The following is a 22492-nucleotide window of genomic DNA, read 5'->3' on the forward strand; positions in this document are numbered from 1 at the left end:
TACTGAGGCATTCTGTTATGGGCTTTCTTGGTGCCGGACAGAAACCGTGGCTCATGTTTGCACACAGTATAATTAACAGTAAAGTAATACATTGCCTGTCTAGGATAAAGGTTCTGAGGACACTTATTTATAGCACATATGATAATTAAGAAAACGAAAACTTCAACGAACCCCCTGACCACTCGTTATGATATTCTATGATTTTTTTTTAACAGAAGCTCTGTTTTTTGCCCCTAAGTGTAGCATGTACTTTCACGTCATTTGAGCAATAAATTACATCCTTGTGCGTGTGGGAAAATAGGCATAACGCCTTCCCAATATCAAAAATAAATTTAAAATGATATTATTGTATGCCTTAAAATCTATATCATTCAATAGAAGACGCCTAATCTCTTTAATTTCCAATGTGATGAGTTGACTGAAGATCGAATATGATATTATTATTTTTATTAGTTTAGTTGTTCCTTTAGGCATTGTTTATTTCAAAATTTTCAGACGTAGGTAAACATATGGAAGCCTAATAACCCTCTAGGCGAAATTCTAAATAAGAAATCAATACACGTGTGAACTTTTGAGGAGGAACTGTCAAAAAACTTACCTCGTAAAAAATATAAGTGATATTTACATTTAAAAATGCAGGGTTTAAGAAAGCAGTTCTTCAGTGGAACGCACAACACATCAAGTGGATATTACGTTACTTGCGTTTTAATAGTATCGTCCAGACGGTTTCTAGGGCAATTTTCTATCTCACACTATGTAGACATATAATCTACTTAGAAAACGTGTCGATATTACCAAAAACCTAGCGATTACGCTTCACATATGTACGATTTTTAAAGGACTTCAAGTCGTTGTAGTGTTCGCGAAAGTAGCAAGGGCCAAAGGAGGATGTTAATTTAGAGGCACAACAAGCTCCTTTACACTATCGTAAGTTGGTGCTAGTAAATTTAAGAATATGCAATCGTACGAGCTTTAGATGTAGGGTATTTTAGGAGGATGTAGGGTATTTTTAGGAGGAGTACTCTACTTGCCTATATTTTAGTCTGGCTTCCAAAAAGTAGAATTTTATATTTAACGAATATTTAATAATTATAATGGAAGGGGCTGTTATTAAAGGCCTTAAAGAAAAACAAAAGAAAATTTGGTTTGTCTCTATTAGCTGATTTTATTGATTGTCCTCTTTGCTCGATTCAGTGGGATTTTTTTGGTGTGTTCCTCAAAGCACATTGTTTACAATTCCCTTTATACTTTGGAAACAAAACATTTTTGCCAGTTACTCATAGTTGCCGGGTGACTACCTAATGATTCCTCAGATCACACTCTTGGCTACACGCTTTTACGTAGCGTCCAGTTTTTACTAAAAATGGGAAAATCTTTATTCTACCCTATCAGACTCACCTTATTGCGTGAAGCCTAAAATATGTTCTGAGAGAAAGGTTATGTATAAGCCACATTATTTGCAATTTCTCCTTCGATCTTGGCGTCTTGGCTATCTTTTACAGTTCACTTCCGTTGTTCATGACTAGTCATTCTGGAAAAAGGTAAAAGAAACAAATTCATCGCCGCTTTTGTTTCAGGTGACATACTTTGCTTTTTTCATGGAAATATTTTGTTCGTTTACATCTCATTGTGTCGTAATGAGAATCTGGTGAAGGCGCAATACACTTTTGCTTCATAACGGTGTTATATTATATCGTATATCAAACATCACATCATATACACAGTGTATCTATAAAGAAAAGTTACCTTTAGACTTCGAAATATTGACCAAATCCGAATTTAACAGCGATTTTCATTGCAGCATATACTTCCGTCAACTCGAAGGCGTTTTTCTGTTAGTATTTAACTAGTAAAGTCGCACAGTTATTAAATAGGCGCCCTACAATATGTTGTGTTATGATTGATTAAAGAATTTGTTTTTCGGGCCTAGACAGCAGACTCGGTCCAAGTCTGACTATAGACGGTTTTTAAAATCGGCGAAAAGCTCAGCAGAAATGTTAATTGAGGAGAGGTATTAATACGACCAAGTAGGCAACCTATAAAATTCTTATTAACCATTTCATATTCTTAAGGATGATACGTCATGCGTGATGAATACGTCAAATTGTCAACTGTTTAACTTATTTGATCTAGAATTTCTAATAACCAGAGGTTACTACCTTATTTTATCTGTTAATTACTCGATTGTCTTTTATACGCATTACTAAATATTTCCGAGCTTTATGTTCAGTACTATCGTTAGACATTGTTTCAAATGGTGAGCTCTTTCCAGCACGGAACGAAATACATCTACACTATTTCGAACCTAGTCCACCATGTATTCTTAAGATCATTAGACAAACATGTTAGCACTATACCACTGTGCGGGCGTAAAGACATCATTACTACTTCCACAATTGTTACTGCTAAATGACAACAGAGTAAATTTCATTGTAAGTTAATGGTTGATTACTTTATTTGCGTGTTCATCCGTTTGTAATGCTTTGTTTCTTGATGCTTATTTAATGCGCAAAGATGACCAACACAAAAGGTTATGTTCACAAATTTACATACGACCGCTCCACATCCTTTCTTTCGTTTCGTTCGCTTGTTCTGTTTCGCTTACCTTTTTCTTTTCTTTCGTTTTCGGTTCATTCATGTTTCATAATCGTTACTAGAACCTGCTACGCGCATATGACAAGGTTACCCCTTTTTGTTCAGTCTAATAATAACTATTATTAGCTTTGCCTCATTATTGCCAATACTATGTACGCTAACACTAATTAACAGTGGTCTGTGATCTTGTCTGTGATTACCGAACTATGGAAGTGATATAATTTTAATGTAGCAAATCTTACACGTTGTTTTGTTATCTAGCTTTGTTTTGTTCCTCTTGTTATACTATTTACTATTATTGTTATAATTACAGTGATGAAATTATAGGTTTCCTCTATTTCTAGAGGTGATGACAGCGAAATTAGGTGCATTAATATTTGCAATTGTTATTAATTATTCATTAAATTCTTGCTTGCGCGTTCATACATTACGACAGCGTAGAGGTCCGTCTTCACCCCCCTTAGGATGGTTTTTCATTTTCATGCTCCTCTTCTACTAATAGCGACTACCTGCGTAGGCAAAAAACTACGCGTTTTTTACTTTCGGCTAATGTCCCAATCTCAGGTTTGACGGGATGTGTTCCGAGTCGTTTCTTGTTTTTTTTATTGTTTATATTTGTATAATATGCATGTACGTATGTTTATTGAACGTTGAATTAAATTACCTCTCCCATGTTTCTGTTCGTGCCCAGAGTTCCCCACTTGAATCGCAATTAATCGCATCATCACTAGCATTGTAATAATAATAGTAATATTAATAATTCTATTCGTACATCTTTTCTTTCGTCCTTATTAGCATGCATCATCAATATGTTCGCCGCTGGCTATTCGAGTATAAGTAATCAATGTAATTAGAATTAGAAGATCAGAGCTCTGGTATCGTGCATAGGACACCTGCTCGGTTATTGGGCTGTTCAGGAAAACCGCTATGCGGTCCTCATTGAATGTATCATTGAACTTCATGGATTGTTGACTCATCTGCTTCCTCTCCCACGCCGCGATGTGCATTTTCTTTTATTTTTCTTTGTTTTCGTTTTTTCTTCAGTTTATGTGGCCCCTGTCATCGTGCAAGATACGTTCATTCGATGAATGAAGGAAACACTTTGTGTGTATTCTGCTCGCCTTATTTGAACCGCATTAACCTAATTATTATAATTATGTTGAGAACACGTTTGCAGCCCATCTTTAGCACAAAAGAACTTGATCCCGAACTCGAAAAGTTTACTTTCGGCCTCGGCCACGGCCACGTCTAGCTGGTGTCTTCTTCACGGGACTAGCCTATAAATAAAGGAAGGGTTAAGCGAATGTAAATCATATTTGCACTTGTAAGCTTATGTTACTACGGAATAAGCCACAGTAGTATAATCTTTAATAAAGTATAAACCATGTGTGGCAATCATGACATTGGCTAAAAGGCCATCGATAACACGTACCCGTTTCGAGTTTATTTATGACGGCGCATGAGTATATTAAAACATACTAAACCAGTGGACGAACCAGACACTTCTTTTAATAAAAGAAAAAAGGCTTTTTCAGATTAGGATCATATTTATAAATACCCTACGAATTTTATGTACCTTAGCAGGTTCAGGGGCAGGTTCCTCCGGCTCGGCAACAGGTTCCGCCTCTTCTACCGGAGCTACTTCTGGTTCAGGCTCAGCCTCCGGTGCGGCTTCAGCCTCAGCTTCGGCTTCGGCTTCGGCTTCATCTACGGGTGCGTCCTCGCCTTCTCCAGCGTCGCCTTCAGCATCTCCATCTCCTTCCCCGCCTTCGCCTCCCTCATCATCTTCATCCTGAACATCATCCTCGTTATCGTCCTCATCGTCTTCATCACCTTCGCCATTTTCGGCCGCTTCATCATCTTCAGCGGTGGCTTTATCCTCCGAATCGCCGCCCTCGGTCGTCGCACCACCCGCAGCCTTGGCAGCCTCTTCCTCGGCTTTCTTCGCGGCACGGTCGGCCTCGGCCTTTTTCTTTGTAATACGCTTAAGATGGCCTTTGGTTTTGCAATGCGTGTCGACAAACTCCTTTTTGAAGACGCATTCGCAGAGGGTACACATCACTGCCTCGACGTCTTCACAAAGCTCAGTTCCTAAGAGGGAAAACGGATCAATAGATAATCGCAACGATACAGTAACGGAACGAGCAATCAGTGAAATCGTTGACATTATTGCCAAATACTGCCAAAAAAAATATTGGAATGTCAATTTCATTGCAGCTTCAAAATAAAAACTATATATTTTTTGTTACGCGTGTTCTTAGGTAAATTGTACATAATGGTAATGGTTATCGAGCATGATATTAAAATCAAAATCATATCTTACAAACATAGTAAACATTAATATAGTATGTAAAAATAGTAGTAAACGATGTCTTATTTAATGAAAATAGGAAATACCTACAGTAATAAAAACAGTAGAATTGAGGCTTCTTCTCAGTTGTAGCTAATTACCATTCTCCAACATTATAGGCAAGTTATTTCATATAAATAGCAAGTTTTTTGTTTACCTTCAGGCTCCTGTCCCTCTTTGATGTCCAATTCAGCCGTCTCGACGACCTGCATATGAGTCTTCGAGCCGAGATGAACCTCGTATCTCTGACGGGCATCATCGCCATTGAACTTGAGACCGCAAGGACCGCATGACGGATATTTCTGTGTCCGCTTTTCACGGTGAGGTTTAGTCAACTTGTGCTGATTATATGTGCCATCGAATTTCTCTTGGCAAACTTTGCAGAAGCCTTCTGGGCTGTAGAGGTATAGACAAAATACAGTCAATTTTTTCCGAAGTATTCGTGTTCAGTGCTATATATATAAGCGATCAATTTTCAGATAAAATTTAAAATATTATTTAGTATAAAAGATTAGTATTCGAATAAAAAACTCAAGATAAGATCGACTCACGTCTTTTTTTCAGAGTCGTCCAGAACAACGCATTCATCCTTGTTTGCTTGTTCTTTCTTCACGGCGGCCTTTTGGTTCGGACGACCACCATTTCCCCGGGCTCCTCGTAATCTCTTAACAACGGTGACACCCCCATTGTTGAAGTGCTGCGGTGTCGGCCTTTTAACGCCGCGACTCCCTCCCTGCAAACATTGCTAGTTAGCTTGACCAGATTCCGAAAGCCATGCCGGAATTTGTGGGGGAAAAAGATTGCCTTTCTCTTACCTTTCGGTGACAGTCCCAATTTACCCGGCACAAACCATTCGATAGAAGTGATAGAGGGGTCATAGGATTTCCTTTAAGTACATTGAGAGAAAGACAAACTAGAGGTAAAGTTGCAAAAAGGAAATGAAAGACACTTTACACACGGCGTGATGGGTTGGTTCGTTGAAAGTCCTCATCTTCTTTGGCTAGCAAGTTGTGAGGTAAACACTCATGATTCCGTGGTACGTGGGAGCGAAGTAATGCCAGCGAGCGACTGCCTAAAGCCTAGATCCACCGAAAGAAAAGCCCTATGCAGGGACTAAATACCTTTCTTGCTGTTGTTTCAATATCAACATTATTCACCAGTAACAACCTGTCACTACAGTGTAGTAGCGGCTCATCAACCCAGGCACAAAACCATTATCATCATCATCATCAGCATCGACCGCTCCGTTAACGAACAACACAAATCGAGCCAGGCAAAAAATACATGTTGAAACCAAGTCGTTTCACCATTTCGCATTCATTCATATACATATGAAGAGTTAATGTCTGTTGCCTACAAGAATCACCTATCTGAGAATATCAATCAATAAGAAATCATCAAATTGATAGACAGAAAAGAATAAACGTCTATCTAGTTCTGTTTTTCTACTTGAACAAGCTCTCCCTGGGACACATTCACAGTCGCCACGGAAGGCTCTAGGCCGATTCAACAAGGGGGGCTCGAGTGGCATCCCGTGTTCAGCATCGTGACCGATGGTGTGTGTTCTCGTTAATGGGACACCGGTCTCGGCCAACCCCGTTGATCAAACCCAGTCAGTCTAGACAGCCATACGCAACAATCGTTAAACAGGTTATAGGTTTATAAAGTCTTACATAGCAGTCACAATTTGCGTAAGATGCTTCGCTCACGGTTACTGTTAAGCGAAGTTTCATACTTTCTTTCTCTCCTCCATCTCTAATACTTTCAGAAACGAGCCGCATCCACCTCAGGGACCCATACCCGTTCGACAAAAAATGATTGACTTAACCAAAATTTCTTATTTTCATCGATGTTAAATCGATTTATAAGCTTTCATTCTGCTCTGCCTGATTTTTCAGCACTTAATCGTATTCTATCAATTTCTTTTTGTTTGTTTCAAACACACGAAACACGCTCGTAGTTCATTCTCATACACATCTGCTTGTTGTCGTCGGCTTTGTTTAATTTTTTTTGGCGCCAAAAAGCAACAACGCACTAGCACGCTTTTGCGGGCTAATCCTCGAAAAGCGTGTTCGCCAAATAATCTCATCATCTTTCGGGTGGGCACCCTGAACAGTGGTGGCTTTGTTCTGCTTTGCTTTTCGCTTTTGGATTGGATTGGAGAGAAGTGCTCACCTGGTGTGCCTGCTGCATTGGCGGGCGGTTGCCATAGCCGCGTGCCTGCTGCTGATATCCACCGCCATGGCGTTGTGGCGCCTGGCGCATGCCGTGCGGCGGGCCCTGTTGATAGTACCCCTGGTTGCCCTGCTGATGGCCTCCTCCATAACCACCCTGACCGCCGCCACCCTGGTAGTGGCCACCTCCGTATCCGCCCTGACCACCCCCTTGCCACATCTGCTGTCCGCCCCATCCGTTACCGCTTTGCCAAGGATCGGGCTCATAACGGCCTCCTCCACGCTGTTGCTGGCGGTACGACATGTTTTTTCTAAAGAACGTTCTTAACTACTACGATAATAACGTGCTGCTGTTTTTTCTACTAGTGAGCTAGTTCGAAATAGTTCAACGTGTATATATATATATATATATATATATATGTATATATATGTATATGTATATATATTCGTATATATATATATCTTGCTACGTATATCCTAGGTGCCTATATATCGTCGAAGGCCTGCGACGGCTATGGAGAGGATCGACTGAGACAGAAGGGCAATTCGCGGCAATCGGTTTGGAACGAACGAACAAACGACGACGATGAGCTTTCGGCGTGGCTAGCGGCTAGGTTGGGCTGGGCTTAGCTGAGCTGGTTAGGTAGGTGTAGTACGGTTTGCTCGGCTGCTGTTGTTCCCCTTGGAGGACTCACTCTATATCTGTGCCTGAGCGTTTATCTGAGCGAGTGAAGATCTGTATCGGAAGAAGGGCGCGTACACTTCGCTTCTCGCAGCTCTTCCAATTCTGCTGGTGGGTTTTCGGCCAAACGCCTCGCGCCTTCACCCGGCACTCTCCAATAAACACTCCAAATCGTGAATGGAAGAGACACACCCGGGGGTGTTCTAAGCAACTGGTGTTGGTGTTAAGTTGTACTGTAGCTGAGACAGGCACAGACAATGATTCTGTGTGCGGCTGTGGGCAACTGCAAATCGAGGAGAGAGCGAACCAACAACAACAACAACAACAACAAAAAGATATACAAGGGACACACGGAATAATGTCGACAAAATCGACAATGAGTGAAGAAGCACCAGTAAGAAAACAAGAAGGCAAATAATTGTCACGGGTCATTCTGATTTTACATGTCGATAAGACAAGAAAACGTCATAAAATTGCTAGATAATAATCGATCACCAATCGAATAATTATTGCCTGTTGCAAAAAGATAAATGCAAAATGTGAGGTAGTCACAATCCGACTACAATAATTCATTTCATACAATTCAGGATTCAATCATCGATCAATTATCAATCAGTCAATCAAATTCAAATCAAAGTCGCAAGCAAATTTGTCTTGAATCAAATGAGCTCTGCCTTCTGTTGTTCACTCCCGGTGGTAGGTACGATAGAGCCAATTATTGCAAGTCGAATTCGAGCCTTTCGTTCTTTCTCTCAGATGAAGAATGTCTCCTTGTTTGTTTTAGCATACAAAATACATTAAACATGACGGTTATTGATATCCGATCAAAAACACACCCTCTCTTTAGAATCTACTACAGACCAACAACGCCAGCAACAACAGTGTGTGTGTATTCAGAAAATCAACCATTAACGGCTATAAAAACACAAGTAAATTTGCCTTAATAGGAAACCCAGCTCCAGCCAAGCAGCGCAGTTAACTTACTGATACAAATGGTTCAACATTAGCGATTGCGTCAATCCCAATCAAAAAGAACTCAATGTTGTAAACTTTTTTTCCTTCTTAATTCAAATTGTTTTTTCATTCTTCTCGCTATTTGTAACTGTCCCTTCAGCTCTACACTAGCCCGCCGTAAAATAAACCTGTGAATTGATTTCGAACGTTTTTATCCACATCCTTACGTTCTTACACCTTCAGCGACGACCAAAGCTCACAGACATTATCATATGCGTTTACTCCTAAGCAAAGGCATTATATATTGGATTCTATTATATGCGTTAGCGTGCGACTTCACCAGCCGCCAAGTATCGTCGCCAACGGTGTATGATATGGCCTAACGAAGTTCGTTGTGTTCAATGACTGTGAACGAATGCTGATGTGATGCCGATGGGGATCCGTCCGGTACACAAAGTCGGTGTGCACCGATCAGAGCAACGGTCACTGCACGGTAGCAATGGTTAGAAATCATGATATATACATACATATATCATAATAAATACAATTAGCGGTACGTGTCTGTAAGAAAAAAAGCAGCTGAGCCGAAAAATGATGGGCTGGCTCTTGTATTACTACGGTGAATAGGGCAATGAAAGGAAGACCACATGCATAGGCGCTGCGCCCTATACGTACGGGACCGAAGAAAGGTGAATGACCACTAGAAACTGTTGGAGTGATCCCCTAAGTGTACTACAAATGCTTATGGATATTCTGCTTGATTTGTTCGTGGTCAGTTGAACTTTCAAGATCCCAAAGCACACCGGACAAAGCGTGTGTGTAATAGATTGCAAACTTGGGGAACCGGCCCTCTCGAACCCAAAGCCGGTCTAGTGTCACTCACCACTACGACTACTGCAATAAAGAGTACGGTACCAAACGCCTCGAGAAGATTCTTGGCGCCCTAAGCCTAACGCAACGAGCATTGCTCAGAATACGGTGTAAATTACTGAGTTTTGATGAGTTTTTTGCTTTGATAGATGCGCGAGGATTGGGAGGATTAAAGACAAGTACAATTTCATCGTAAAAACAAAGTAATTTTAGAAAAACTTACCGTTCATGAACGAGCTGCAGGGCAACACAAACCGGCGATGCACACAGAACTTGGCTTGTTAGATGACCGCTTCACAAGCAGATCTTTAGCTGGACGCTCTTTTATGAGAAACATTATAAAATGACGTTTTCCGATTCAAGAATTATAAAGTTTTGCTGCTGCTTAAAGCGAGATACTGTTTGACGATAAATTTAGGACAAAATTCAACAAAAGAATTATAAAAATACCAACACACAAATGACAGCTACCTGGCGGAGCGATACTAGTGCTAAAGTCAACTGCGTCGATTAGTCATTCTGTAAAAAACTAGTCTTAAATATTCGTTTTTAAGTGCTGTAGTTTAAGTAATAATTATGCTGGCATACGATCTCGCTATTTGACAAAAATTTCACTAAAAAATAAGCAGCGTGACGTCACTACATCGCCATATTGCAGGGCCTCTTTGCAGAACCAGCTTGCTAACGCTCTGCCACCAGGGGCCGCCACTTTCTACGAGGTGAACAGCTGCTGAACGACCGAGCTCAACCCCCACCCAAAATATTTGACTGAGGCCGCTGTAGGCCGTCATGATCTTTGTGAAGTGTCTGTGAAGTGCTCTCGTAACGGATATACGGTGCCCTATAACTGTACTATGTGATCCCTCGGCCAAGGTAAGCTAGATTGTGATCGACCTCGATGGCTAGGAAGAGAAAGCCTTGAAAAATCACGTCAAAAAAAAAGCAGACGTGGTATAATGCTGTTAACCATACAGATTGCTCGGTGGCTTGCTGGATGGTTGGCTGGCTGGTGCATCATCCGAACGAGATTTTGCCCAGTCTACAGCGGCCTGTGGTAAGCGCTGTACGAGCTTCGCGTGTTTATCCATTGGAAGCCTCTAATACGCTAGTGTGATCCTTCGCGGCCGAAGACCTCTGAAATATTCGTCTTTTAGTGTTTTGGCCTATGGGCTAAAGTTAAGGGGTCCATCGGCATGAGCGTTAAGGTTTCATTATCGTTCAGTATCTGATCCGTTTTGCACATAGATGATTTTAACGTTACGTTCAATGGAACGGAGTTGGTTGATCAAAGTCGCAGCATGGTAACTAATTGACGGAGGTTTCATCATGGCATCGCAGCATTACAGCTAGACGTGCTGTGGGTGCTCAGTAGCTTGCTGTGATCTAGCGATGCTGTTCGTGCTTATCTGATCTGCTGGGAAGTCTGCAAAATACGACATGAATGTTAATGGTGACTCGGGTAGTACGGGCTTGAGGGGCAGTTGGTTTTTTCCTAACAGCATGATGGAAAGGATTGTATAATAGCCGTTAGCAGCTTGTGTTATCATGTGTGCAGTATCGATATTTTCGGGAAGGATTGCGCTTTCAGTCTATGGGTATATTGGTATCTTACGAGGTAGAACTGAAGCGAGCGGATATTCATTAGATGTTCGCTAGCATTGATGATCGTAGTGGCACGCTCGAGATTGTAGCTCTTAGGTAGTGTTATTTCTCGTGTCAAGATAATGTTATTAGCAGTGTGCTTATAGCCGAAATGTGCGTGCTCAAAGTACGCAGAGAGCTTAACGGGTGTACCATCGCAGGCTAATTGTTGGGCGTGTGACGGAGGAAACAAGTGGAATGACTGTGGCTTATTCAGCAGTGTATAGTTAGTGAACATGCGATATGGCGAGGGATGTTCGCCAGCCTGTGTGGAATAATATTGCTGTGACTGTGCCTTTGATCTCGTGTAAAACTCGAAATGATAAAGCACAACCGCTGCCAGATAGCCACCAGTAGTAAAATGTATCCTTGATATTATCCTGTCAACAAAGTGTGTCGAGCTCAAATCCGCTAATCTTCATTCTGAATGATGTTAAGATCATACAGGGACACATGGAAGAACTCAGAGCTACTATGGTACAAAGAAATTGCATTGAGTGGACATCCTGTTCACGCTACCGATAGCAAAATTGGTTCAAATACCAGCTGATTCTTCTAGTTTAGTATGATGGCGTATCGCGTGTAATGATATTGTTACCTGACTACTGCTATAAAGCCTGTGACAGCTGCTGCTGCGTAAACTGTATATCTTCATAATCCGCGATGCTGATGATTATTGTCGGGTGATGCGCGTGAATATTCTTATGTGTCGAAAAAGAGACCCATGAATAGAGCGGCATTGAATGGAAAATAAGATAGTTGGAATGCCAACGGTGAGCGTGAAACTAGCCTTTTTACGTTGGTCATCTTTGAAGGTTTCTCTGGAAGTCAACAAAGAATCGTAGTAAGTGCGCCATTTTGGCATCTGCCGATATTGCTTCTGCTGTTAAATGGACCACGACGAAGATGGCCGACAATAGTTTTTCATTCGACAGTACCGAATACATTAAAAGATCAATGTTTAAGATAGCTGTACCAGCGCTAATGACAGATCAAATGCGACTTCCCTGTTGTGAAGACTGGCCTCGGCACTACACAGCGTGTTGTTGATGACAAATCAAGATCAGATGTTAGATGATCGGCTTTTGATTGTTCACTAGCGGACAAGAATAGGGATGTCCTTTCGCTACCTAATTGTGTATGGTTCGTATGCCCAGCTTCAGATCATAAAATTACCCCTTGCTGTAACAGTTTTGCTAGCACACTGAATCGAATCGACAAGAACAAATCGAACGATCACAATAGCGATGTAATCATTGCGGCGGTAGAAAGAGTTGTGGATTCTTGGAATTTTACGTACGAGTATTTGTATCGCATGTGTTCCCCAGTAGTTAGTTCACCGTATTGCTAATAAGCGTTATTATGTTGCTTAAAGCACTAGAACCGCTATCATAATTCTCAAATTTTGTAGCCTTAAAGCTTCATTCCCAATAACCAAATCTTAATGGATATAGAGCTTTGAAATACCGAAACTGTATTCTAATCACTACCGATGAAGCTATTCTACCTCATTATGTACACATGTTCCGTAATTAACCCGTTATTCCTTCCCTAAGCTTTTTGTTTATAAGAATATTTTACCTAATCTATTTAACTTTCTCCACCTGTAGGCAGACAGGCTGAGAGGAGAATGATTTCTGTCAGCACGCGACAAGAATAAGGACAGCAACCATCAAAACAGCAGCAGAGCGTCTACCAGCTCTCTCAAATCGTAATCCAGTTGCTCCAGGAAATTGCCGGCGGTGTCAGGAGCAGTAGCGGCTGAGCAGCTGGGTAACAGACTTCGTCGCGCACTATTGCATTCCTATGTTGCAGTATAAATGCCACATTGCGTTGCCAATGGTTTCTCAGAATCAGTTGTTGCAGTAATTGCGACTTCCACGACGAATTGTTTGTTTACATTGGTGAGAGGGGCGGCAATTGAAGCAAGTTTGCTGGTATCATTGGTCATGCAAATTTAACCTATCATCTCAACTTGCGTCATATTGATTTGGTGCCTTGTGACCTGGCGACATGGCTTTGTCAAGTACTGGTTACTACTGTTGTTGGCCATCAGGCAGGGGATGACTGCTCCCAGAATGTAATTGCCATCCAGTTTATATCCTAGCTAGTACACTCAATGGTTGCTAAAGACTCTAGACGTGGGCCACGAGTCAGCCGTTTGGGTGGAGGCCTGGCTTGTGAAACGTCCCAGTTGAAAGAATCTCTTCCAGCGGTGACTCCTTCTGATCACCGTATTAAGAGGTCGAATATGCTGATATAATTAAATAGCTAGTGACTCCTTTTACCTAGCTTCTGTCGAATACAATCAGCGTTAATATTTATACTTATCGTGCTAATTCGTTTTTGTCGGGTATTAGCTGTGGTTAATTATGAGTAATAACTTTTTTATGTGGAAGTACACAACGTTCCCCCTTGTCTGCGTGTCAAGATCGTTATAGACTCCGCAAGCTTGTAACACCTCCGAAGGTTGTGTTATGATATGACCATAGTTTATTTAGGTATAAGTCAACGTAACTACAACTATTCGCCGCTGTGTCGAGATGTTGTCGCCTATGGCATCATGAACGTAATCGTTGACCGCCCAGCGATCTTCGAATGCTGCTAACTTAACTTTTCGTGTAAGCGTATATCTCACACGAAATCTATGCAAGGAAGGAAACGCTTTGCATGTTATATTATTTAGCTACACTAAGAAAAGAAGCCGGTCGCACCAATTTAGCCATTTAGTTATAGATAATCATAGTTTTGTTACCCGGACGTTATCCTCTGCCATCTTAAAACATCAGCTAAATTACTACGGCAAGAGCGCATTTAAGGAGCGCATTACGGTTATCGCTGTACAAATATATCCACCAAGACTTCTAGTGAGAGGAAATAACCAGATAAACCACTTGATGACGGATAGATACGATATCTATATGAGCGCAAGCATCGTCGATACTTCGGTGTTACGTCTTTGTTGTTGTACCTTAAATTCCGCAGTTTGCCAGGCTCATTGCTACAGGAACTGTCGTCACTCTCGGAGACTACTGTGAGTAGAGAGAGGAATATGTCGAAGTTGATGCACGTTTGTATATCGAATATTTTTTAACGGTCAAGTCATCTATTTGGAGCCCCTTATAGAATTTTGCAGAAATGAGTTATAAAAAAAAGTCACTAGGACATTAGTAGAAAATATAAAACCGAAAACAAAACCTTAAAACATATCATACTGCTCCGTAGGGTTAATTAGTGGTCATGCTGATAATACTATCAATGCAATTGCTTCATTTTGTCGCTATTGCCGCGTTATGGCCCCTTGTCAAAAAAAAGACAAGCTACAGTACGCTTGCGCGTGAAATCGAGCAACGGTTTGTAATTATCACTTGTTTTTGGCTTGCATTACTACTACCACCAGCAAAAGAACTATTTACAGGTATATGTACATGCCAAGAAAAGCATACAATCAAAGCGGCTTGGTGGCCGTGTTCTGTTGCAAACGGTTTTTGCGTTTTGACCTCGCGAATCTACCAAATGCTCGGACTATCGCCCACGCGTATTACAAGCGCATGGTATAGATCAGACGCGCATCACGGATGCCTATGCAGTTGCGACTGCTCTGTAATGTTGTAGCGTAGCAGTTGAATAGGAGTTAAACATGTCAGTCGATTCGGGACAAGCATTATAACGGAATATAATATATATGTGCATGTTTGATATAGTGGCTTATCGATTCGATTAGAGAAAAAAGCTGAAGAGTCGCCGCAGACTTGAGAACTGGAAATGGGCCAGTTGTCGTGTGCGTTCCGTATAGCTCTGTTACAAACAATAAACATGGGAAATAATAGCCGTAGGCATACTAATAAAATATACTTCATAGGGCTGACGAGTCATAGAACCCGTCCCTAGGCACTATCGTACGCTCGTGGTGTACAATGTACTCAATAATAGTATCCAATCAATTATATATATAATTTATTTATTTTATCATATAAAATAAAGACTCACGATAGTAATATTAGTGCGTAGCTATCGTAATATAGTGACAATAATATCGTCTTCGTGGCCAGAGGCTCAGTTCGTCTGCTTCACATCGCGCGGCGATCATCGTAGTTGCGCTGTAGTGTTATTGTGTGGCTATTCTTGGTCGGGTGGGTCAAAATGATGATCCTTCTATACATATCATTTGATGGTTCGCTTTTGCTACCAGTAACGCTATTCTTTGTTGTATCTATATGATGCGTTTCCTCTGCTTAGTTTTCTAGACGCACCCGAATATGAGATCCGTTGCGAGTAGCGGCGTCCCATTTGCTAAATAAATACAGTTCCTTTTGCGTCGCGGTTTCTATCCCATGGTTCGGCGTTCTAGATAGGTGTCGCGTTATGTTGAGTGTCGAAACAACAGTATATGGCCAACTAGGAAGTCGAACCAAAATGGTGTAGGAGAAGATAGGGACGGAAACGGTTAAAACAGGCTCGTTTGTAGGGGACAGTTCTTTAACTTATGTGCTGAGCTTTTCTGTTCTTAAGGGAACTACAAAATCTTCATATATTACAGCCACCGTAATAATATACTTGTAATAGTTGAATCGTATTGCCGTTTTGCATTTGCTTCTTATTCAGTAATTCAATCACTCGTGCGCAGGAAAAGTTTACGGGCGGCCTAGGGAAGGAATGGTGATATAAGCAAGTCATTGCTTACATGAAGTATAGCGCCGGCTGTTTATAGTAAATGTGACTCTGTGTGGTTCTCATTTTTGCTGCTATTGTTGTCAGCACAATCGACTATAGCGACCACGTGTATTATCAAGAAGCACTAAACAGCTTTCGGTTAAGCATTAGTAGTCATGTGCGAAAGGCATATCTGTTGCCACGAATGCGAACTGGAATATGCGTTCCTTCCGAGCACACAGTTGGTAGTATCTTTTCCCGGCCACACATACAGGAACACTCAAGTGCTCCTCAGTTCTATCCCATTTGGTTTTGTTTCGTGCTTAAGCCCAGTCATAGTGGGTGTCTCTACTTTGTTGGCTTAAAAATAATACTCTGCACTCAACGACAAAACAGCGATTCTTTTCTCTGCCGCGATGTTATCCCAGGATAGGATAGTAGTTGACGTATTTGCATGCTAATTTAAAAATATATGGTAGTCTAGGATCGAATCGGGGCACGGATACACTTCATTTTGTGCTGGAGTGAGCCAGCCATCTGAAGCAGTGCTTAACGGATAACATACCGGACACAAAACTCGAAACATCTCTCGGCCGCAATACACGCTGAATATTTAATTACACAATGATATGCTCCATGGCTTTTTGTATTATTCCAAAGCAAGGCCGTCTTGTAGCGAAGATGAGATAAAGACAGAATCGGCCAAAACAAAGTAGACGACGTGACCACCCTAATAATAATAACGATAACAGTAATACAGTTATTATAGCGCGAAACACGTTCATTCATGGATCAATGAGTGGCCACTGCAAACTATTCACTACAACCCCGGACATCAGAAATTTCACCTTAATCCTTTGCAGCTGCTATTAATGTAACATTTTAAGCAGCAGATTTAACCATTTTTCATAGAATAAATGCCTTTTATTTCATACGCCTCTAAGACCTTTGTAATATAACTGTTTCATCGAAGGTTCGAATGTCCGCTCTGGTGCTATTCGTGTTTTACCTCTGGCAACTATGCAGCCTCGTATAGGCTAGAGAGTCTGAGAGAATCCAGCGTCAGTCATACTCACCTTCATTTTTGTCGTTCTCGTCATTGGCGCGGCTGTTCCGTGGTTGTTTTTTCATTTTTTTCGCTTCCATTTAGCCATGGCGTGATGTTGTGGCCAGTGGTGGTTCGTTGATGGCGGTTAGTTGGCGTCGAGGTTATCGGCCGGCATAGTTGTCGCCTCAACGCCCGGCGTTGCTTCTGTCGCCAAATCGGCACCGTAAGCACTACTGACACTTCTTGAAAATTTATTACGTACTATTTTCGTATTGAAAGGAAACTAGCGAGTGAAATTGGGCGTGGAGACAACAGGGACGGGATGCCTACGATTACAGTAGCTGCAAAAGCAGTTCGGTTCCTTGTGACACATTGACCTGGGTGAAGCTAAGTAAATTTGGAGTTCTGCCTTAAATCGTCGCGTTTTTCACCCAAGCGATCTTGCAGAGCTCTTTTTTTTCTCTACTTTACATGTAGAGTCTATATGTACAATTTGGACTGGCCTCTTACCTTAGACCACGCGCCCATGCGAGATGCGAGGAGAACGAAAAGGTGTGGGCGCAGTAAATTCAATGACAATACACATAACGTTATGATGTTTCTCATATTTTGTACCATATGAAAAGTTGGACGGCTGTTTGAGGGTCTCCAGGTTTCAAGTTAACGTTCATAAAACATAAAGCGATCAAATCGCATAACTGCCTTAGACAGCGGGATGTAGACTGTATGATTTGCGGTATAATGTGCTTATGTTAAATGTCAAAAAAACACCGAGAAGATCTTTACTTACATTTAAGAACTTTACCCGTTACTCGGTTTTCCCGGACAAATGTCCGCGACGAAAGACGATGTAACTGAACAGTCCGCGTGGATAAAAGGAATTTTCCAATGCGACACGAGTTTATTTACATGGCTATTACCTTGGTTGACAACAGTTCGCTAACCTTAGTTTGCCTGCTATTTGTCTGATCCGGTGTACTGACCATTATGCGACTGCATACAAAATATCAACGAGCATCCGCAAAATGGCGATCGGTACTAAGGGCGGGAAAATTGAAATTATAGTGATATAAGCCGAACGAGGAGTATTTCGTTATTAACGTTTGGCTTACTGGTAGAGAGCTATGAGTGTATATATATAAATACGCTGACTACGAACAAGGTGAACATTCGACTGGGTTTTCATGCAGTAGATACTGCCGTAAATGCATCTAAAGATTTGTGCACTATCAATTTCTGTTAAATTTATCACTACTGTGCAACAATGTTACTGCTGTAATATTTACTTGAAAGTACGGCTATATTTGTGGTGCCACCGTAGCTTTTTATGTTCTCTTGGCAATTTAATAAAACTCTTGCAATTATCTTCTAGCCATGCTGTTACCCTCGAACTGATCTTTTGTATATAAGAGTGCAAACCAAGTCAAAATATGCACTACTTAGCCTCTTTTCTTGTGTAAGATACGTACTGCAATCAACAGTCGTAACATCTAGTTCTTGAAATTTTCTTTTTAATTATCTTTACTAAGTAATCCGATAGTGCTTGTAGAATCTATAGGGGAAACCATAATTTTCCTTAATACAATAGTTTCTTCCCGTAATAGCGCAACGGATAACGTATTCACGGGGTATATTCAGAGACACATGGTAGTTTCAAGTTGGAATGCAGGCGTAAACTTATTTCGTTTTGCGCTGGAAGCCAATCGTAGGAATTAATGCCCAGTTGCTTAAATATCAGACGTAAGATATGAGAAGACACCTTGCAGTACAACAGAGGAGAAAACCGCTCTTCAACTACTTTTTTTTTTTTACTATATCTATAGCATTTCTTACCTACCAAAAGCAAAATAAACGAACGCAACCCGTGGGATCCTCTTCGCCAGGTAGTACCGCCTGATCCTCTTGTGAGAACTGAGTTAGAGACAATATTACGTAAAGAGAAAAAAAAACACTATATCGAAAGTACGAATAGGCTGCCTTTGTATTACGGGTGGCCTGGTGAAGCACGGTGAAACCCCAGTTAAGTAAAGTAGGCTATCACAGGGATAAAAAGCACTGGCTTAACCGTGCTCGTATCGACGGCATCTCATTGCTATTGCTACCAGTACATCGATGCTGCTATTATTGCTATTGTTGTGTTCATATAAACCTTTCGTACTGATTTTTGTTGCCACCGCAAAAGTCACTGTAAATTGACGGAGTGTGCAATGTTGTTGCATTTGTGAATCGCCAGAGCGACATTGATATCCCCATTCTTTAAGAGCGTAGAGTTATCCTTGCCTGTTTTGCTGTCTATTTGCAATTGATGGGCTTATCCTAATAACCGCTTGAGCGTTTGTTCGTTTACAGAAAAAGCTTTTCTGTTCCGGTTTTCGCAATACCGCGCGGTTTCAACCGGAAAAGAAGCTGTTGTGCGGAACAAGTTGAGGCGGTCTAACGTTTTGTATTTTACAAACGATCGTATTATTATTTTTATTTTCGTATTTTTTTAACACATAGGGCATGTCAATCTGTCACCAACACGCTAGTTACCAACACGTACACTTCATTGAATGTGTACGTTTCTAAACACCGAAATCATTCACATAATTTTTTTCAACTTTCCCGCAAAACCACACACCGATCATAGCATAGTCAATTGTCGCAGATTTTAACTCTTTTAAAAAAAAAGTACAGCGCTAAGTAAAACATAAGTGCTCAGAAAGGTGACCAAAGGTACGGGTCGCTCATTCATTCACGACAGCAGACGAACTACTTTGTCGCCCTTGGTGTACCGATGGCAGATTCTACCACAGTGCCTGTACCACCTATTATTATTATTATTATTATTATTATGACTAGAACGAGTCCGCCAGCCGTTTGAGGCGTTCATCCGTGTATTTGCCGGTTGCTGCTAGCGGTGAAGTGAACTGCTATGTCTTCGGGTTGGGCAGATCATAACTGAGTTACGGGTTGCAGCGACAATAAGGCATGCGAGTTCCCAATAGGTTTCTGATGTTGATGCAAACGTGCAGTTTCCGTTCGCTCACTTTTCTTTCTGTGACAGCGGTAACGGTCTTGCTGCATTTGTAATAGCTGACGACTAACTGACCAAGCAAGCAAGGTAGCTATAACCAGCCAGATAACAGGACTAGTATCATATTGAATGTTCAAAATTACTCGTTATGCCGTGCTACCGCCAATAGTTACTAGCTTTTAACTGATAGGGTTATTTAAGCTCCTCGTGGTAGCTTAGTGGGTAACGTATTTGCCTGCTAATCTTAGGACACATTGTGGCCTAGGGTCGAACCTGGCCATAGACACACTTCGTTTCATGATGGGAGCCAGCTGTCTCATGGATGCCTAACGGCGATAACAGACGTAAAACTCGAAACACAACAGCTGCTTTAAACATTGTTATTATGTAACATTTACATGAATAACATGACGGTGTTGGTTTTGGTGTCACCTCTGAACTTGCGTCTTTGTGTATAATACTAGATAATAATAATAATAATAACAGTATGCATGGTACAACAACGAGTGATAACAGGGAGGTTGTTGGACGAAAAGTTGTAACGAAAACTAGGGATACATTGCGTATGCTAGCAAAATGGCGCACGGAAATACTTCAAGGTATTTCGGACCTAAAGGTTACAAAAGTCCATTCTACATAGTTCGAGTAGTGTAAATGTTTAATGACTGCTAGAGAGGAAGCAGTTTCCTTTGCTGCGCAGACGTCGATTTTTGGGTTCATATAAAAACAGTAAGGGCCGCAAACGAAAACCTAGATCTTCATTAAGTAGATGGCTGTTGACACTCTCACAGAACGAATTAATTCTTTAGCTTTAAGACAAGGTTCTATGTTTGAAAAAAAAGGTTTGCGTTTTGTCAGCTTCGTAACATCAATGAAACAAGGGTAATAGTGCAGTCTAAGAGATCCAGTGAAGGTATTAAAACCTACATGTATTTCCCGCGTGAATAATGTTATCACTCTTATTTTAAGAATAGGTCCGTTTAGTATGAGTTAAACTGTGGTCCAACTTAGAGTTGTTCGGTCTGTGCTCGCTTTTTTTTGAGCTAAACATTGGCAAGCACTCTAAAGTTGCTGATAAGTTCTCGCTATAGCAGTAGACACACTAGTTTCTCTTAATACCATTGTTACTGTGGAATACTTCTTATTTAAGGTAAATTCTGCTATCTAGCCAAGCTAATAATTATGCAACCCGATGTATAATCAAGTGTGTGTAGATAGATTAAAGGAATACGAGTGTTTGCTGAAATCTAAGTGGCTGGTATATACTCCTAAAATGCTTTCATTTCTTTTTCATAGTACTACGTGATACCTTGCGAACCTTCTCACCTACGTTTTACAACACTGCTGATTCTTTCAAGGGCGTAACATTCCTCTTCAGCGTACCTACATCACAGAAAGAAACAGAATCGGTTAGCTGTTATGGTATCCTGGGTCGCATCAAAACGACGGTCATTGGCTGACAGGGAAGCTAACGGATAAATGCAGTTATTAAAGCTCTTCGAAGTTATCACTGCCTACGTACGTGCGTAAACTCTACCGTAATTGACAATAAAATTAGAGAAAAAGAACGGTTTCCTCATCGTTTCTGCGTTATTTCATGGTGTAGTCTCGATCGTATATGCTACTATCGGTGATCTCTACCCCCCCCCCCGTACTGTGCGCGAGTGACGTTCAGTTCGGATTGGTTCTGTGACTTGTCGTCGACGCTTATTCTTGGTAACATTGCTTATAACCTTCCTAACGAAAACAGAGGCAAATTTCACTATAATATATATTAGATAATTTCCCCTATTAACCCAATTGCTTCTTACACAGAGCCACAAGTGAACGCCTCTTGCTCTATATGTATGGATATTAAACATCAGTGCGTATGCGACACGCCAGGTTAGATGAATAATTTAAACAACTGCTATCACTAATGGCCCTCAATTTGAGCTCCGCGGATCAATTTGTCGTTTCGATGACTCCCCTACTCATTTGAAACAACTATGATCCGTGGACAACTGACTGTGGGCTGTAGACGTTTGCTACAGTCCGTATTTCCTGTAGAGTGTGTCGGATTTGTATTACGGACCATTTTCGCATGTTACTTTACACGAGATTACGCCAATGTGCCACCCAATCTACCATCGCCCCTATCTCGTGTTTAACAAACACATGTTTAGCCACCTCCGCGTTTCATAGCAGAGCGTTACAGTGAACGGCAGAAGGCGGACACAAGAAGCATGCTTGCTTCCGACCGCTGCGGGTACCATTGAACGCCAAGGCATCTGTCATTCGCCATTCAGTAAATCTGCGTGTATCGTTCCCAAAGCACATTCTCATAAAATAAACAGTATGAACATTTACTGTCAAATAACGTCGGTGTGGGAGGCAGTTGATTCGGTTTTATTGCCGCCATGACATAACAATAGCAAGAGCATCAGGGCTGGTAAAGTGTCTTCTCCATCGAATCGCGGCGAACTGGTGATGGTTGCCACGTCGACTGTAGGTGTCGTTGCTGATATCG

General features: G+C 41.3%; 2 protein-coding genes and 1 long non-coding RNA gene across 8 annotated transcripts in view; 1 reads left to right on the forward strand and 2 right to left on the reverse strand.

Annotated features, from left to right (window-relative positions):
* Positions 1 to 2425: 2425 nt before the first annotated feature.
* Positions 2426 to 9936, reverse strand: LOC111258808 (uncharacterized). The gene is made up of 6 exons (XM_022830354.1): positions 9849 to 9936; positions 7121 to 8084; positions 5497 to 5678; positions 5103 to 5341; positions 4172 to 4686; positions 2426 to 3872 (listed from the first exon to the last, which is right to left on the reverse strand). Exons 2-6 carry the CDS (start codon positions 7421 to 7423, stop codon positions 3816 to 3818), a joined length of 1296 nt encoding a protein of 431 aa, XP_022686089.1. The 5' UTR covers positions 7424 to 8084; positions 9849 to 9936; the 3' UTR covers positions 2426 to 3815.
* A 264-nt stretch (positions 9937 to 10200) lies between these two features.
* The window catches only part of LOC111258799 (uncharacterized), a 48090-nt gene continuing 35798 nt past the window's right edge, over positions 10201 to 22492 (forward strand). For 4 of the 6 annotated variants that reach the window (XM_086967595.1, XM_086967597.1, XM_086967599.1 and 1 more), the window contains exons 1-2: positions 10201 to 10498; positions 12877 to 13039. The gene's annotated coding sequence lies outside the window, so the exon portion shown is untranslated. Of the gene's footprint in view, positions 10499 to 10562; positions 12410 to 12876; positions 13040 to 22492 lie in introns of those variants that run through there. The other 2 variants (XM_086967596.1, XM_022830334.2) reach the window with 2 other exon arrangements.
* LOC111258801 (uncharacterized) lies at positions 15207 to 21272 on the reverse strand. The gene is made up of 2 exons (XR_002679196.2): positions 16996 to 21272; positions 15207 to 15664 (listed from the first exon to the last, which is right to left on the reverse strand). It is a non-coding gene; the product is annotated as an uncharacterized LOC111258801 (long non-coding RNA).

This window comes from Varroa jacobsoni, unplaced genomic scaffold, assembly GCF_002532875.2.
Source record: "Varroa jacobsoni isolate VJ856 unplaced genomic scaffold, vjacob_1.0 scaffold_266, whole genome shotgun sequence".
Lineage (NCBI taxonomy): Eukaryota > Metazoa > Arthropoda > Arachnida > Mesostigmata > Varroidae > Varroa > Varroa jacobsoni.

Excerpts from the sequence above, each read along its gene's own strand:
- LOC111258808 (XM_022830354.1), bottom strand. The coding sequence starts at position 7,423 with ATGTCGTACCGCCAGCAACAGCGTGGAGGAGGCCGTTATGAGCCCGAT. Across the intron at positions 4,687-5,102 it reads AGAGGGACAGGAGCCTGAAG|GAACTGAGCTTTGTGAAGAC; the intron begins GTAAACAAAAAA and ends TTTCCCTCTTAG. Across the intron at positions 3,873-4,171 it reads CTGCCCCTGAACCTGCTAAG|GCTAGTCCCGTGAAGAAGAC; the intron begins GTACATAAAATT and ends CTTTATTTATAG.